This window comes from Mauremys mutica, chromosome 7 (genome assembly GCF_020497125.1).
Source record: "Mauremys mutica isolate MM-2020 ecotype Southern chromosome 7, ASM2049712v1, whole genome shotgun sequence".
In the NCBI taxonomy this organism is placed as follows: Eukaryota; Metazoa; Chordata; order Testudines; family Geoemydidae; genus Mauremys; species Mauremys mutica.
The window spans coordinates 6,313,770-6,329,910 of NC_059078.1; the positions used below are offsets into that span (position 1 = coordinate 6,313,770).

The following is a 16,141-nucleotide window of genomic DNA, read 5'->3' on the forward strand; positions in this document are numbered from 1 at the left end:
CCTAAGGGCTTGGCTACACTTACAAATTTGCAGCGCTGCAGCAGGGTGTGAAAACACACCCTCTCCAGCGCTGCAAATTGCGGCGCTGCAAAGCGCCAGTGTGGTCAAAGCCCCAGCACTGGGAGCGCGGCTCCCAGCGCTGTACGTTATTCCCCACAGGGAGGTGGAGTATAGACAGCGCTGGGAGAGCTCTCTCCCAGCGCTGGCGCTTTGACTACACTTAGTGCTTCAAAGCGCTGCCGCGTGTAGCCAAAGCTTAAGATCATTTCTTACAAATCTTAAGAATATGGAACCCCAGAATACCTAACAGTCATACATTTACAGATGGTACCAGCAAGATATAAATAGTGTCTACTTCTTGTCTATGAAAGCCAATTAAATTGCACTCATTATAAGCCATTTATAAATGCTCTTCAATAGACCAAGGAGCCAGTAGCCAGTACTGAAAGCTTGCTTTTAACAAAACACATATCAGTTAGGAGGGGAGTAACATCTATAATTACCACTTTAGTAACAAAATAAGCAAAACACAGCAGATGGACTGAACACAAGACCACGATTAAATAAAACAGGCATTTGTAGGAATGGAAGTTCAAGCCGAGAATGAATTCAGAAGGCTAGCCTTACAAAAGCAACAACAACAAAAAAAAGGCTTAGCTAATCTAAAAGTTGCTAGCAACGGCAAAATAACGTTCGGAAATAACTTAGTACTACCTAACTTGGTAAACAGTCCCACTGAAATCAATAGTACTGCTCGTGAAATTAGATACTAATCAACATGAGTAAGGGTGGTAGAACTGAATCCAGTGCCAGATTATTGACTGACCTATTATTGACACTGGAAGCCAACAAAATACTGCCACCACCACCAAAAATGAGGTAAACTGCACAAGAAATAGCAATCTCAGTTTCCAGTGCTTTTTTGCTCACTGCTCCATAAACTTTCCAGAGTTTCAGCATGCAAGAAACACATGCCAATTAATCCTTCTAGCAGATTTAAAACTGAGTTGCAATAAACTGTTGGCATCTTTGCTCCCAGTTTGATAACATACAGTCTAAAAAGGATTTCTATTCATTTTTGTTGAAAAAGGAGGAATTTTAAGGTCAGATACTCAACTGGTGGCAATTGACAGAGCTATACACCACTATGGCAGCTGAGGATCTGACCCTCTCCGTGTTCACGGAAGTGGCACACATTGGGCAACCCACAGCAAGACATAACAAGCCAGCTTTTGTCCACTGAATTTCAGTGTATGCTAATGCCAAGGACTAAATGTATGGGTAATTAATTATTCTGGTATTTATTAACACTTCTATACTAAGTAGCCTTTGAGCCAATCATATTGACCTGCTCCGTTTAGGTTATTTAAGCTATCTTATTACATAAAAATGTTGTAGACATACAGTAGAAACAATAAAAGATACAAATTGAGAAGCAGTAATTATGGAATGCATACATTTACAATAGAATTATACAGTAAAAAGTCACAAAAGGTCTGAACTTAAAAAAAAACCACGCACAGATTTGGGTATTTTGTTTCTACCCTAACATTCTTTTAGACATCAATTATGCAGCTGCAAAACCTGCCTGAAGATAGACTGAAAATACAAAAAACATTTGTCATTCTCTAATCAAGACATTTGCACTTCCAGCAGGTTAGCTGAAGTATGGTGAAGTATACAGTAAGGGGCTGGCTTAATGATACAGTGTTTAATATAAATCTGGTTTTGCAATCCTTACTTAATAGTCTTCATACAATATTTCCACAGCTAAGTAAGAGTTGAAAGAATTATGGCCTCATTGACTAATATTTTAGAGGACTCTGTAAAAGTATTCAGACATAGGCATGAGTAGCATCTGTACTTTTGTGATTTTACAGTATTACATTTGACACTGCATGATGATGATGAATGACGTCAAACCCCAGGAAAACCCCAAAGCCACATTTATCTAAAATCTTAGCTCTTGATAATTTGGGGGAATAGATTTTATCTTGTACAACTGGAATCATAATTTCATTTTTGCCGACAAGTCAAAATGGGTTAACCTTGGAAATAGACATTTACCGTTAAATAATTTATACAATTTTAGGTAACTAGAAGGGTGTGGCTCTCTTAATCTTACCACTATACTCATATGCATACTTTGTATGGAAAATTTTATTTGATAATAAAAATAGCATTCACAGACTTTCTCCTTCTTTGTTGCTACATCATATACATTGTGTCTGTTCCAAGGAAAGAAGCTTGTACTGGGTAAGTCCACATCTACTTATACTAATGTTATGTATAAACCCAATAATTCAAATAAAGCTATGAACAATGTAGTATGTAGATATGCATAGTGTTTTATAAAAAAAGATTGGCCCACATACTGCTTTTTCATCAACACAGAAAAGAGCATTATGTATCTAGCACATTGCAAGAAATGATGATTGAAGAACAGACTGCATACAAGTGCTGAATAATACACGAGCAGGCCCACCATGAAGAAAGAAATGATATCCAAACCAACAAAAGCTTTAGAATTACTTATATAGTCTCCAATTTTAAAACAGCTTTACATACCTGATTCAGTTTACATTAAAATATATTCCCATGAATCAATTTGTTCCATTTTCAGAAATATAAACACTTATCACATTCCTCACAGCTAAATTTCATCATAAATTCTCTTTTATACAAGAAAAAGGCAACAGTTTTATTTTTTTTTCCAACAGGCTCTATTAATTACAATTTAAACTCTGTACACACAATGATTGGCCATCTTCTCATTTTTTTTTGTTGTTTTTTTTTTACAGTACCATGGCAACAACAGTGATAGACTTGCAATGTTTTTGTGTTCGTATGGAAAATGTGAAACAGTATACATGTATACACCAATGCACTGTAAAAAGCAGCAGTTTACTTTAGTGGTCCAACAGTAATGGCAAACATTTTGGCTCAGCTAGGCAGTAATCCATTAAAATCTTATACCAATACTACAGCAGACTTACCACACAACTTGCAAATTTAAAAATACAGCTTTGAAACTTGCATTTTTTCCCCTTTTGCTGCTGTTTGTAGATTCTAAATTACAGCATAACCAGCATCTAGGCTTTCACAACCAGACCCTTCTACTGATTGCCTCTGTCCTTATGTGCCCTTGACAGGTATCTCCTTTTTTTCGTCTCAGTAGGAATGAACCAGTAAAATAAAACTTGAATCTATCTATCTATCTATGTATAGACACAAAGATTTCCAATTTGGCAAAATACGAAAAGCCCACGGGTTTAGCCTGAGCAGAAGGAATATATCTGCCCTGTGAAGGGACAGCTCATTCTCGTCAAACTTCACTGTCTTTACCCCAGTATCCCAATGCACTACTCTTCTGCAAAGCAGACCAAACAATACTGGACAGGCTCAGATTTCTGTCCATATACTTCCAGTAGTTGAGTAGGGCTCCGGGGGCACTTTCTTAACGGAATATCATAAGTGTTGCTGAGACTAGCGAGAGAGATCGAGAGTCAACGTTTGTGTGTTACACAGATACGGCCGCTACCAGTCTTTTGCCTTCACGCATCCTTGAGAGGGGGCCTAAATGTATAAACTGTTCATGGAACAAACTATAAATTCCTTATCATAAGTCATCTTGTGCTGTGTGGGTTTTTATATAAATATCCTTCATTGAAACAACAGTCTCTTCAAACAGTTCTTGTCATTTTAGGAACTTTTTTTTTCTTTTTTTATTCCTTCAGCAGGAGTTCTCCAATCCTATTGATATGCACATTTTAATTCCTCCTTCACCCTTTATAAAAAAAAATCCTCTAACTATCTTATATTATTGGCTGTCCCCATTTAATTATGGGGGAGAAGGGGAAGTTGCCTGATAGAGGAATTATTCTCAAGAAATCTACAGAATATGTAGAAACAAAATTTGTATAATCCTTTAGGACCATTTGGCAAGTAACTTAAAAAAAAAGAATACACTTAAAAATACTTTCTTTAATATTATACATCAGGCACAACACTTTGTATATATTTTTGTTATAAGATTTCATCTGCGTAAAACGTTTGTTGCTATTCATAGGATCAGCAGGTATCTGATATTTCATCATTTAAGAAACTAAGATAATTTCAGCTTTATTACCCTCTTCTTAGAGCCTTCAGCACTATAAAGGCTGGAATGTGGCTCTGTGCATCGGACGAGTACCTCAGATGCTGAGATCAGTGCTGCACTCTTTGTAGGGTTTCCTTCTCTGTTCAGGGGGGTGTCTTTTGTTGGTATCATATTTCAAACTGTGTTCTTCCCTCTCTCTGTGGCCGACTCGTTCATCCTTGATCCTTTTGTCTGGTGATCTCTCCCTTCTTCTGTCAGTTGACTTTGCCCTCCGTTCAGGTGAGCTCTCTCTTCTCTTCTCTGGTGATTTTCTTTGATCCATTAGTCTTTCGAGTGATCTCCTTCGCCTGCTTGGCGAGCCATCCCTTCTGTGAGTTGGTGACCTTTCTCTTCGCCTTTCGGGAGAAAGGTCTCTCCTCCTCTCATGTCTCTCCCTCCTCTCCAAAGTATTGTCAGCACTTCTTGTCCCTTCCCTCCTTTTTTCAGGAGATTTCATTTTTTGTCCATTTACCACCATTCTCTCTGGTTGTCTATCTCGTCTCCTTCCTGGTGACCTGTCCTTTTTTCTACCTGTTACGCTATCATTGTTTTGAGAAGTTCCATTCCAAGTGTGGTGTTCATTGGATTGTCTGCTAAACTCTCTGCTGCCTTTTGGATCTTTAACATATATCCGCTTGTCCCCATGTTGTGATGATTTGTGAAAATCTGGTGGATAACTGGACTCCAATGATGGGTGTTGTCGTCGGTCAGATGGCACATTTTTCATTTCCGATACATTTTGTGAACCTGTGGCGGGACTGTTCCTGTCACTGCTGGGGTCTGGAAGAAAAACAACAACAGCAAATTGTTTGGTACAAATGACTTATTCCAGTTCTGACACCATTTATGATTCTTCAGACTTCATTAGTGCCAAAAGCAAACAACTGTTAAAGCAGTCAGTAGAAGACTAACTGAAGCGTTTGTTAATTTAAGTGTAACTGCAAACAGTGAGATTAGTATTGGTGCTTCCCTTTATTAGCTCTATTTTAGTCCAAGCGGCTCTCATCTTTATGCTCTGTGCATCATGGGAGATTTTATATTTTCCCCTGATCCAATTTATAATGCTTAGATTAAAATAAGTTGCTTCTAGTGAAAAAAAGGAAGGTTTGCTGTTTTTAAAAGGATGATGCTCCCAAAAAGAAGGGACTTTTAGGAAATGATTATCACTTTTTAAAATTCTTTTTAAAGAAATGCCTTCTTAGAAAGACTTATAGTCTGTGTGATGTTTCATTTTAAATGACTACAAGTATAAAATAATATAACTGATCTGTATGTTTTGAACCTATAGCACCATATTTTAATTAGACTATAAATAATGTAATTTCCATTTTACAAGAACTTCAGATGTGTTACTAAATCTCATTTAGTCCTATTACATTATGAAATAGTAGTGGGATAGTTTTGCTTTCACCACAATTTAAATGACAATAGAAGTTATGATCTTTTCTTATTAAAGAAATGGAAAGATATGGTAATACACAGGATGAGTTTGATTTAACACCTAATTCTCCTGTTAATTATTTCACTGCCATAAAACAGATCTGAACTACCTTCATAAGCCAAACTGCAAAGCAAAGAAGCTGTGCTGCAGCTAAGCTAAAATTACTCACATCATTCGTAACTGATGCGTATGAATGATTTATTACATTTATGGCAAAACATTAAAGTAGTTGCACTGACTCAACATGAGATGCAGATTTCTGACTTTTTTTTTTTTAAAAAGAACTCTGCTGATGTTAAATAAGTACTTAGCACACGTCCTGAATTCCAATGTGGAGAGTCACCTACTTTAAGTACAGTAGATGGTCTTGATGACAATGACTGAACAGCTAACAAACCACTTTGCAATCCAGAATCTTTTTTTCCCACTCTCCCACAACACACATGCTAAATACTCAAAAGTTTCCTTTTTCTTGTGTGCAAGCTCTTTTATTTAAACTTCTCTCATCAATTTGTTTTGTGCACGGGCCATTATTTTTATGATTTACAGATGAAAAACACTGTGGCAACGCATGGGAGTTTATTTGGTTTGATTTTTAAAATCAAGGTGTGGGAGGACCACCCCATTTTTCCACAGCTTTCTTGCAATCTGGCTATTGCACAAGGTAAGAGCGAGGCTTCAAACACGTTCGGGTAGTGTACTTACAATTCAAAGAACGCGGGGGGCTCAGAATGAATTGCTGTACATATAAAAATATAGCAAAGCAGAAAGCAATATGAGGGAATTAGGCCACAGCACAGAAACACCTAATATTGATTTTAGCTACAAACCGTAGTTTGATTATGGCCCGTAAGGTAGAAGCAAGGCTCCCCGAGCTTGTCATTTCTCATACATGCAGCGATATTAGGAGGTATCATCGCTGAGGAAGGAAGAGCCCAGCACCAAGAAAAGTAAGAGAGAGAGAAAGAGAAAAGTAGAAAATTTAGATTCCCCGTAACAAAAATGAAAGAAAAAATATCTACATATTTTATCTTAGGATAAAGAAAGTTTATTTTTCCAGTATGATTGTCTAGGCATCACCCAAGAGTAAGGCTGCAAAGATGACAGTTGTTATTATAGTGACATAATTAGACATCTAAAAGGTGATTCAGTAACCCAGACAACGGATGCATCCATTTTAAAAGACAGTCGGAACAGCGACACAGAATGTCATAGAAAAACCATTAACAATCAAACAACAACAAAAAAATAAAGTCCACCAAAGACCACAACATTAAAAATAAGTACAAAACTCATTACAAAAATATACAGCCTCAGATAGGAGCACTTTCCAACCAATTCTGAAAAATACTGGAACTTCACATTATCCAAGTAACCACTTGCGACTGAAGAAATTAAGCCCAAAATGTTACAAATGTGTATGCGTGTAAATATATATATATATATATGTATTTATTTATTTATAACAAGTGCAGCCCCTGCATGTTAAATACTTGCTTGAAAACTATATATTTAGCAGTTTAATGTATTATTAGCCAAAAGAAAACTAGTATTGGATTTTCATCCTCAGTGCAGCAGACATATGCTTTAAGAAGTGAAGCACGCAATTTACAGGACATTTACGACGTCTAGCATATGATACAGTACTGTACATTGAAAGGAGTCGGAAAAGACAAAAGTAGAAAAAACATTACATAATTTCAGCGCTATTGTTCAACCTTCTGGTGGGCGGTTTATATTACAAACGTGTAAACCCACAATTTCCTTTCTTGTTTGAAATCTATATTCTGATTTGGTCAGACATTTAGGTTCAATTCTGATTTATGAGCAGATAGTGGAAACTCTTGAACATGGTACAGTAAATTAAAAAAACCTAGTTCATGAATTGTGCGGAATGTTGTTTTTTGTTTTGTTTTTAGGTAATGGAGTGAAAGACTTAGAACTTACTGACACAACAAAATCCCAGATAAGGGGGAAAAAAGTATAAAGGACATCCCTTCAAACATCAGTTTCTATAGAAACTTCAAAGAACTTTGGTTGGGAGTAGCCCTACATTGAGGGCATAGTTTTCCACAATTATCTCAAATAAATAAGGCATAATAATAATATTAAATAGAACACTATGCTAAGCCACTCACTACTCTCACTAATCAGCTCCAACAGACAGGTGTAGAAAAGGACTTCTACTGCAAACCTCAGCAGAAAAGGAAAAGTAGCACCTTTCCCTCAAGACAGATTCTAGAAACCTTTTCATAACCTCCTAATCTTTTCAGAATTTACAAATTAGTGACTTGATACCAACAGATATTTTAAGGGGGAAAAAGGACCTGTAAGGGCCAAATTCATCTACTTTGCATAAACATTTTGAAATAACTTTATAAATATTTACATATTAGCTGAAGGCAAAACCCATTAGCTTTCTTGCATTCATGCCCAAGGATACAGAAAAACTAAGGAAAAAGCCTAACAATAAACTACAGATTCAAAATCCCCCCCCCCTTTTTTTTGGTATTGATTAGAGGAAGAGAGTTATTTTGAGATAACAATTCAACTGCTGAGAGACAGTTTGGCACAGCTCAGTAAAACTCCTTGTTTGGTTGGACAAGACAATACGGTTTTTGTTTTTTGTCTTTGATCACCAAAAATACTGCTTTGATGATCTTGCCTTACACTGTGCCCAAGTCCATGGAAGCAAGCAAAGGATGAAATGTGTAGAAAATTCAGCACAAGCGAGGCAATTAACCATATGTTGCAAAGGTTGGCAAGACACTGGTGAGAAAGGAAAATAAAAAGCATCCCTGCTTCAGATCTTGAGACAAATCATTCATGGAGTGATGCCAGGAAAGAAAGGAATGTTTTCATAGTTTGACCCACCATATTCTGGTACAGAGCCATCTCCACGTTTCAGAAACAAGCGGACTCTGCGGCCACCATTTTTAATCAGTTCTATGGCCCGAGCATGCTTCATGTTCTTTGTGGTTTCCCCATTGATCTCTAGAATTTCATCGCCAATCTGTCAACATGATGAAAGAGCAGAATCTAGGATTAAAATCAGGCCTGCAGCAGAAGAATGCCACAACTTGAGCATATCACTTAAGGGAACATAGTATTTAACATATTAGTTTATGTCTAGGCACTTTTCTCACTTGAATGTACATGCATGGCCTGAATCTGTTAGCCTAGTTTAGAAATTCAAGAATTGATCAGGAAAGGAAAACAAAGGTTGTGGAATAGACCATCAGCACTCTGGCTACAGTGGAGCTATGTTGAGTTATATCAGCTATCTGGTGCTATAAGTTTATCCTTTAAAAAAATCTTTCTAAATATTAACATTTCTTGCATTACTTTTTGGAAGAAGAGAATACACCGGTTGTATAGGTATTAAATAAACAGCATCACAGGTGTGCATGCTGTCTGCAGACCTATAAAAAAAAAATGAAAGACCTCTTCTCTGAGAACCTCTCAGTCAATCCCATGAAGACTTTTGCATGTGCTTAATTGTTGGAATGAACGGGACTGCTGGCATACCTAAAGTTAAATTAGACCTACCACAGCAAGGTATTGCATATACAGAGTCGGTAGAGGTAGCATGTGACGTCTTGGGTTACAACAGTGACAAATTATGCAATACTTTAGTAACTCACTAGTGAGTGCGTGTTATGCAGGCTCCTCTCGGTACCTTACCTGTAGAGCATTTAAGTCTGTTACAGGCCCAGCTAGGAAATTTTAGCTCAAACTGTAGCAGCTCATGCTTTCAGCTCTAGAGGTTCCTGGTTCAATCGCCAGTGTGTTGGCCAAGGTGGCAGCTTATCACACTTTCTTTCATGCATGAACCTTGCTACATTTTTTGAAGAAAACTGAAACATTAACATTTGGGGATAATGTCTGGAATAAGGGCTGGGATTTGGTCAGCAACTTATTGAGTTTCAAAAGACGGGTCAAACAGAAGCCAACATACGGAGCAAGTGCAGCTTCTGACAGAAGCCGGCTATTGACAGGTTGGTAAGAAAGATAACAGAGATTAAAAGGAGCTACTGCCTTTTTCTCTTGTCATTTCATTTTTGTTGCAAATAGATTTCCCCCCCAACTCTCTTTTTGTACTTACCCTCATCTTTCCACACCTCTCAGCTGGACCATCCTCAGCTAACCGCAACACATAGAGATCCATATTATACTCTCGGCCACCTCGCAGGCTAAAGCCAAATCCTTTGGCTCCTCTTTCCAGTTCAACAGTGTAAAAATCTTGGTCCTGCTGGAGGGAAGACAATTTGTACAGAACTGAACAAGAAGTTGAACTCTGTACTTTTGCCGGGCCTGGCAAATATTTAACAATGGACACTAAATCGTCTTAATAAAAATATATATCTACAAGGTTTGTTTTCATACAAAGACAAAGGCTTCTCCTTGCTCCTAAAGACCCAAACTGTGATTCAAAGAGCGTTAATGGTCTGCAAAGAGCTGTTTGGTCCCGTGATGCTAGCTACTCCTTCTTGTTAGAGGCTGGCACATTCTATTCAAGACTACTAAAAAGGCATGCACTTCTTCTCCCTACAGCAGAGGAATTGCTGTATTACAACAAAGAAGCTTAGCAATCAGTAATGAGAGTGGTTATCACTGCAGTTGCCAGTGGGAGGGGAAGTATCCATGAGATAATCTCTCTGTTATTAAGCTGTGGCCTATACTATGATAAACCCAAAGAACCCATGCTATAGGCCTCTTATCAAACTTTGATTTCTTTTCTTTTTTGTCCTCTGAATCTGTCATTTGGTGCACAGTAACACCTTCAGACTAGCCCCCTCAGAGAACACACTCCAGTAAACAAACACATAAATTATTACTGTCGTAAGATATTTAGTTGTCTGTGTTTTTAATCCTGATGCAGCTCTGTGTTTGAAGTGTTTGTCATATGAAACAACATCAACGCATATTAGAACTCTAATCAGTGATCCCTCTTCCGCAGACAAACTGAAGGAGGGAATCTAGCCTCAAGAGAAATTTTCTAGGGAGAACACTTTAAGCACAACCCTTGAGCAGACTGGAACCACATTTGCATGGTAAACCAAGCAAATCAGAAAGGCATCCCTTACCTGTGCTGCCTGAGGCGGTTTGAAATCAAACTGGGATTCCTGCTTTGGTTTTGTGTTGTTCCTGTTGAAATGAAGGAGAGAGAGGAAGAGAGGGAGAAAAAAACAATTCATGGGAAATGAAGATGACTCAGAAGTAACCAAAGAAATAGCACATCAACATGCTCGCCTCAAAGAAAATTAGCTGACCTGGGCTCCTGGAGTATCTGCTGAGGAGTATGTGTGGTTGTAATCGTAGCAATTTTTTCAGCGTTGGTCAGTAAAGTAGCATTGGAGGATTCTGTAAAACAAAATGGTGCTTCTTGTGAGAAAAGATCTTAAATCAGATAATTCATTCAGAGACAAATCTATGCTTTGCAATGGGATTTCACTGGGAAGTATCAAAAACATTTTTTAAGAATGTGCCTGAGAGGGAAGCGCACTGGCTCATCATTAATAAACCCAGCAACTGAAAGGAGAATTTTGTTACTAGGTAACGATTAAGTATTTATCTCAACACACACTGTGCAATGATTGCCCCAAACCCCTTAAATATATAGAAAGCCTTTGATAAAGAAAATAATAATAGGAAAATAAAGATGATAGAATTTCTCTCAGCTTTCTATAAATGCAGCCACATGAAACAGCACTGCACCTATACATCTGCAAGGGCTTCTTAACCAAGAGTTGCACATTGGAATTTTACATGAGGCTGATAGTCCTCTTTGCTTGACTTTTTCTAGTGGTTGCCTTTAGATACAGAAGATTCCACTACAGCCTCGCTTCTTACCCCTGTGATCCTTATAACAGAAAGTCTTTTAAACACTAACCTGTCACTGCTGTTACTGTATTCTGTGCGCTTTCAATAACAAAGAAAATTCTTGAATGTTCAAGACATTATCTCCAACTCCATTACCAATGAAAAATTAATAAGGGGTTGGGGGTGGGATGCCTGAATCAGAAATAACTGGTAAATGTAAATTGTGTACAGCAAGATGTCCCACTAAAGTAATGAATTTTATATTTTTATGTAAATTGGATTTATTCTCCAGTAACCAAATTTCATTAGCATTTTCATTAATCTCAAGGAAATTCTGAGAGCAGTAATTGTGAAAAGGCACACAAGTAAATCAGAAAAATATTCAGGAAGTTTGGGCTAGATGTGTTCCATTATCCACCTCACTACTGAGAGCTAAGGTTAATCTTTTTTTAAAGTATAGGCTAATTAAGGATCATGGAATGTTTTGTTGCTTGATCAGCAACACATATGCCAAATCTTAATTACTTCAAAAGTCAGAAGATCATTTGGGTTATTTTTAATAGGAACACTAAAATAGTCCATAAACCACAATGTAGTCAATACTGTCTCCATCTGAATCTGTACCTTTAAAGTTTTTGTTATGGGATATATCGAATAAAGGCCTAATCTAAAACTTATTGATGACAATGGTAGTTTTCTATTGACTTAACACGTTGGACGTGATCAAAAACACGTTTCCAAATCTCTAACTAATATTTAACCAATTGTGCTGTTCAAATTCTTATTGTTCATTAAAATACGGTCTATTGCACATTCTATGCTCAGTGTAATACACATTCCCTTGGAGTGGCGTAACTGGTACCAGACGCAAACAAAAACTGAAGGGTGTCATTTTCAAAGTCCTCAGCATTGGCCGAACTCTGCTCCAAGGGAAGCATAGAACTGGAAGGGACCTCAAGAGGTCATATAGTCCAGTCCCCTGCACTCACAACAGGACTAAGTACTATTTAGCCCATCCCTGACAGATGTTTTGAGTTTTATGGGGGTTTTACCACTGACTTCAATAGTAGCAGTTAGGCCAATTGTGATCCGACCCAATACCCTGATCTGAATGCCCACCCATTTTCTGGGAGGAAGGGCTGGAATCTGAGCCCATTTTGGGAAGAGGCCTGGAATATGAATTTTGCAAGTGGAAGAAAAGATAGATTTGCGGCTAAGGCATAAAAATGAGAGACTTGGTTTCTATTTTCTGCGCTGATACAGATTTTCTTAATAGCTTTGGGCCAGGCACAAACGAGAAAGACTGAGGGCAAAAAAGGAGCCATACACCCAGATACAAATACCCTCGAAGCACTGTGAGTGTTTGGAATGTGGATCGAAATTAGGCCCTTTGCGATGTTACGTACCCATGACCACAGATGCTATGCATTCTCCGTAAGTGTATGTTATACTGATCCCTATTGAAAGTGGGCTGGACAGCTTTAGAAACTACAGGATGCACTCAGTGCATACACTATTGATGAAAGTTAAGGGATGAGCTCAAGAAAGGATTCGTGCACAGAGAGAAATTCCCTCCCATCTACAGGATTACAGTCATCAGTAAGTGAATAAAGGACTTGAAAATCTTTGAACTCCTCCTTGCTTGGCCATTTTGGAAAGTGCTCACTTGGAAGTCTGCAGAAGTGAGTATTTTCGAGGAAAAGACATCTTTAAAGTGGTTATAATAGACAGAACCAGTTGTACACTCTGGAAGATGACATTTGATATTTATGTTTATATGAGAGCAAGTTCTGAGAGTTTCAAGGACATGTGCTTGGGAAATCACGACAAACAAATATATCCACCATTTATGATCATTATGATTTCTGAAGCTAATCTAAACAAACATGTTGAGCACAGAAATCACCAAAAGCACTGGGAACACATGCTATTCAAGGTACCAATGGAAGCCTGTTCCCTGTAGTCAAGAGCAGTGATAACAGTTGATTCAATGAATACAGCAGTAATATCTAGGCTTAACCTTTACAGAAAATCTTGGTATTTAGAAAAGACTTCCCCCTCCTGTAGGTAGTTAGTGTCTTACTAGTAACAAATAATCAAATAAATACACAGTACTTATATACTAAGTTCCCCATAAGCTGCAAGGCCATGCAGCAGCCTATTGAGCACCGCACAGGTGCTCAGGGGACCAGCTGCGGCTGGAGAGGGGCGTCCCAGACCTGCCGCAGCCGGGCTGCCCCTCCCCCGGCCCATACCCAGGCCTGGCCTGGACCTGCTGCGGCCGAGGGAGGGGAGCCTTTCCCCCGCCCAGCCCAGGTGCTGCTGTGGGGAGACAGAGCAGGGGGAGTCCTCTCACCCCACCATAGCCCCGGAGCACCCTCCTGCGCCCCAAACCCCTCATCCCTGGCCATACCCCAGAGCCTGGATCCCCTGGACCCCAATCCTCTGCCCCAGCCCTGAGCCCCTCATCCCCGGCCCTCACCCCCCCCACACCCCAACCCTCTGCCCCAGCTCTGAGCCCCTCATCCCCGGCCCCACCCTGGAGCCCTCACCCTTCCCGCACACACCCCAACCCTCTGCCCCAGCCCTGAGCCCCTCATCCCCGGCCCTCACCCCAATCCTCTGCCCCAGCCCTGAGCACCTCATCCCCGGCCCCACCCTGGAGCCCTCACTGCCCCCCACACCTCAACTCTCTGCCCCAGCCCTGAGCCCCTCATCCCCAGCCCCACCCTGGAGGGATCATTATGAACATCTAGTCTGACTTCCCGTATAAACACATTTCAGAGAATTTCATCCAGCAATTCCTACCCTAAGCCTACATCGTTTCTGGTTGAGCTAGAGCTTTAGAGAGACAAATTCTTTACATCAAGTTTGAATGAGTGACACAGAATCCACCACGTCATTAGGTAAGTTGTTCCAATGGTTAATTATCTTCACTTTTAAAAAAATGTGCAGGTAATGTTAAAAATTCTAGTCTGAATTTGACTAGCTTCTGCTTTAAGCCCAAGTTAATACACAAACAAATAAAACCCCTGGCTCTCCAATCACTCTAAGGTCTTCTTTCCTGCCTAGCCTTGTTTGCATTACGCTTCTTTCATCTGGTATTTCTCCCTGGTGACTCCTAGGGAAGTTCCCTATAATGCCAGGTTGCATTAATGGAAGGTATGTGCCTCAATTAGAAGAAGAGTGATTTGAAGATGATGGCTGGAAGCTTTTCTGGAAATGTATCTAATGCTGGGATTGTATTTTATTGCATTGGTTTATTTTATTTTAAACTATAGGACACCTTGTAACAGATGTCCCTTTCCGCACTAACTGGGTGGGTGTGGTTTGAGAGAGGCTGAGGAAAGTAAAGTAAAATGAACTGTACTTGTTGGGGGTGATGCCGTCTGGAGCCAGCCAGCCTCTGTGCAGAGACACACACTCCTGCTTATGGGCACTGGCTGCATTAAAGAACTGTTGGATTTTAAGACAACATGGTCTTGTCTAATTCACTTGGGCATTTCTGAGGCTACAATGTGCTCCCAAAATAAACTGTTTCTAAATTGTACTAAATTCAAACAGCATACAAGCCACATACACCTTCCATTGCCATTTTGGTATGACATGGAGACTGGGTGCAAACAGAATACAATAACCTTGTTCCTTAGGAGGTCATGCAAAGAATACCAAATAGATCAACAATACATCTTAGGTACTGATGAAATTCCATGACACTGTTCTGGGTCTCTCTTTAGACCACACTAGCATAAGAGTTAGTAATTGTCAACAGATGTGCAGTATTTTTACTAACTTTTAATAAAAAGACTTGAGATACAAGACGAGCATCCTCTCTGAATAATTTCTACTGCCCTCCCTGCTTTGAAATGAGAAGAGCCATCTATCTAATTGACTTAAAGGTTGTCTAGTTTTACTAACTTCTGTAAGAACCACTATATCAGTTGCTAAAAGGCTGTTTGCAAATTTTTACTTTAAATCAGATCTCCTCAAATCACCTTTAACAACAGAGATTGCCCTCTCCACTGCCACCATCAGAAAGCTTTGCTAAGTCAGGCTAACTCAATAGGTACCAATCAACACTTCACGTTCAGGCTCAGGGATGAAACAGACAGACATTGCTTCCAGTTTTGTTCTCATGCGAAACACTCATTCCCTGTGTACTACACATTTCCCCCTACCCTGTAAAGATTTATGCATACGACTGGCTGGATGTACTGTAGCAGTCCCACTGCTTTCTCAGACAGTTTCAGTGGGAGTACTCAGGAAGGTGTAAATTTAAGTGCATGCAGGATTAGGGCCTAAATTAGTAAAGATCAAAATCAGAGGGGTAGCCGTGTTAGTCTGGATCTGTAAAAGCAGCAAAGAGTCTTGTGGCACCTTATAGACTAACAGACGTTTTGGAGCATGAGCTTTCGTGGGTGAATACCCACTTCGTCGGATGCATGTAGTGGAAATCTCCAGGGGCAGGTATATATAAGCAAGCAAGAAGCAGGCTAGAGATAACGAGGTTAGTTCAATCAGGGAGGATGAGGCCCTCTTCTAGCAGCTGAGGTGTGAAAACCAAGGGAGGAGAAGATCAAAATAACTATCTAAATATTTGAAGGCACGACGGGCCAAATTCTGCCCTTGGATAGATATGTGAAACTCTCATGGACCTCAATGGGCACTATACAAGTATTTATGGGACAGAACTTATCTACATATACACATACATACAGATGCTTTTTAATCATTTCTTG

At 39.3% G+C, this 16,141-nt stretch overlaps 1 protein-coding gene across 36 annotated transcripts in view; it reads right to left on the reverse strand.

The window, feature by feature from the left end:
* Positions 1-1,282: 1,282 nt before the first annotated feature.
* Positions 1,283-16,141, reverse strand: part of MAGI1 (membrane associated guanylate kinase, WW and PDZ domain containing 1) — a 495,477-nt gene continuing 480,618 nt past the window's right edge. For 19 of the 36 annotated variants that reach the window (XM_045023728.1, XM_045023723.1, XM_045023748.1 and 16 more), the window contains 5 exons: positions 10,853-10,943; positions 10,667-10,727; positions 9,685-9,831; positions 8,454-8,592; positions 1,283-4,918 (listed from right to left, as the gene is read on the reverse strand). In XM_045023728.1, the coding sequence (XP_044879663.1) occupies positions 4,194-4,918; positions 8,454-8,592; positions 9,685-9,831; positions 10,667-10,727; positions 10,853-10,943 (1,163 nt within the window). In that variant the 3' untranslated portion in view covers positions 1,283-4,193. Of the gene's footprint in view, positions 4,919-6,409; positions 6,499-7,040; positions 8,593-9,684; positions 9,832-10,666; positions 10,728-10,852; positions 10,944-16,141 lie in introns of those variants that run through there. The other 17 variants (XM_045023746.1, XM_045023726.1, XM_045023724.1 and 14 more) reach the window with 5 other exon arrangements.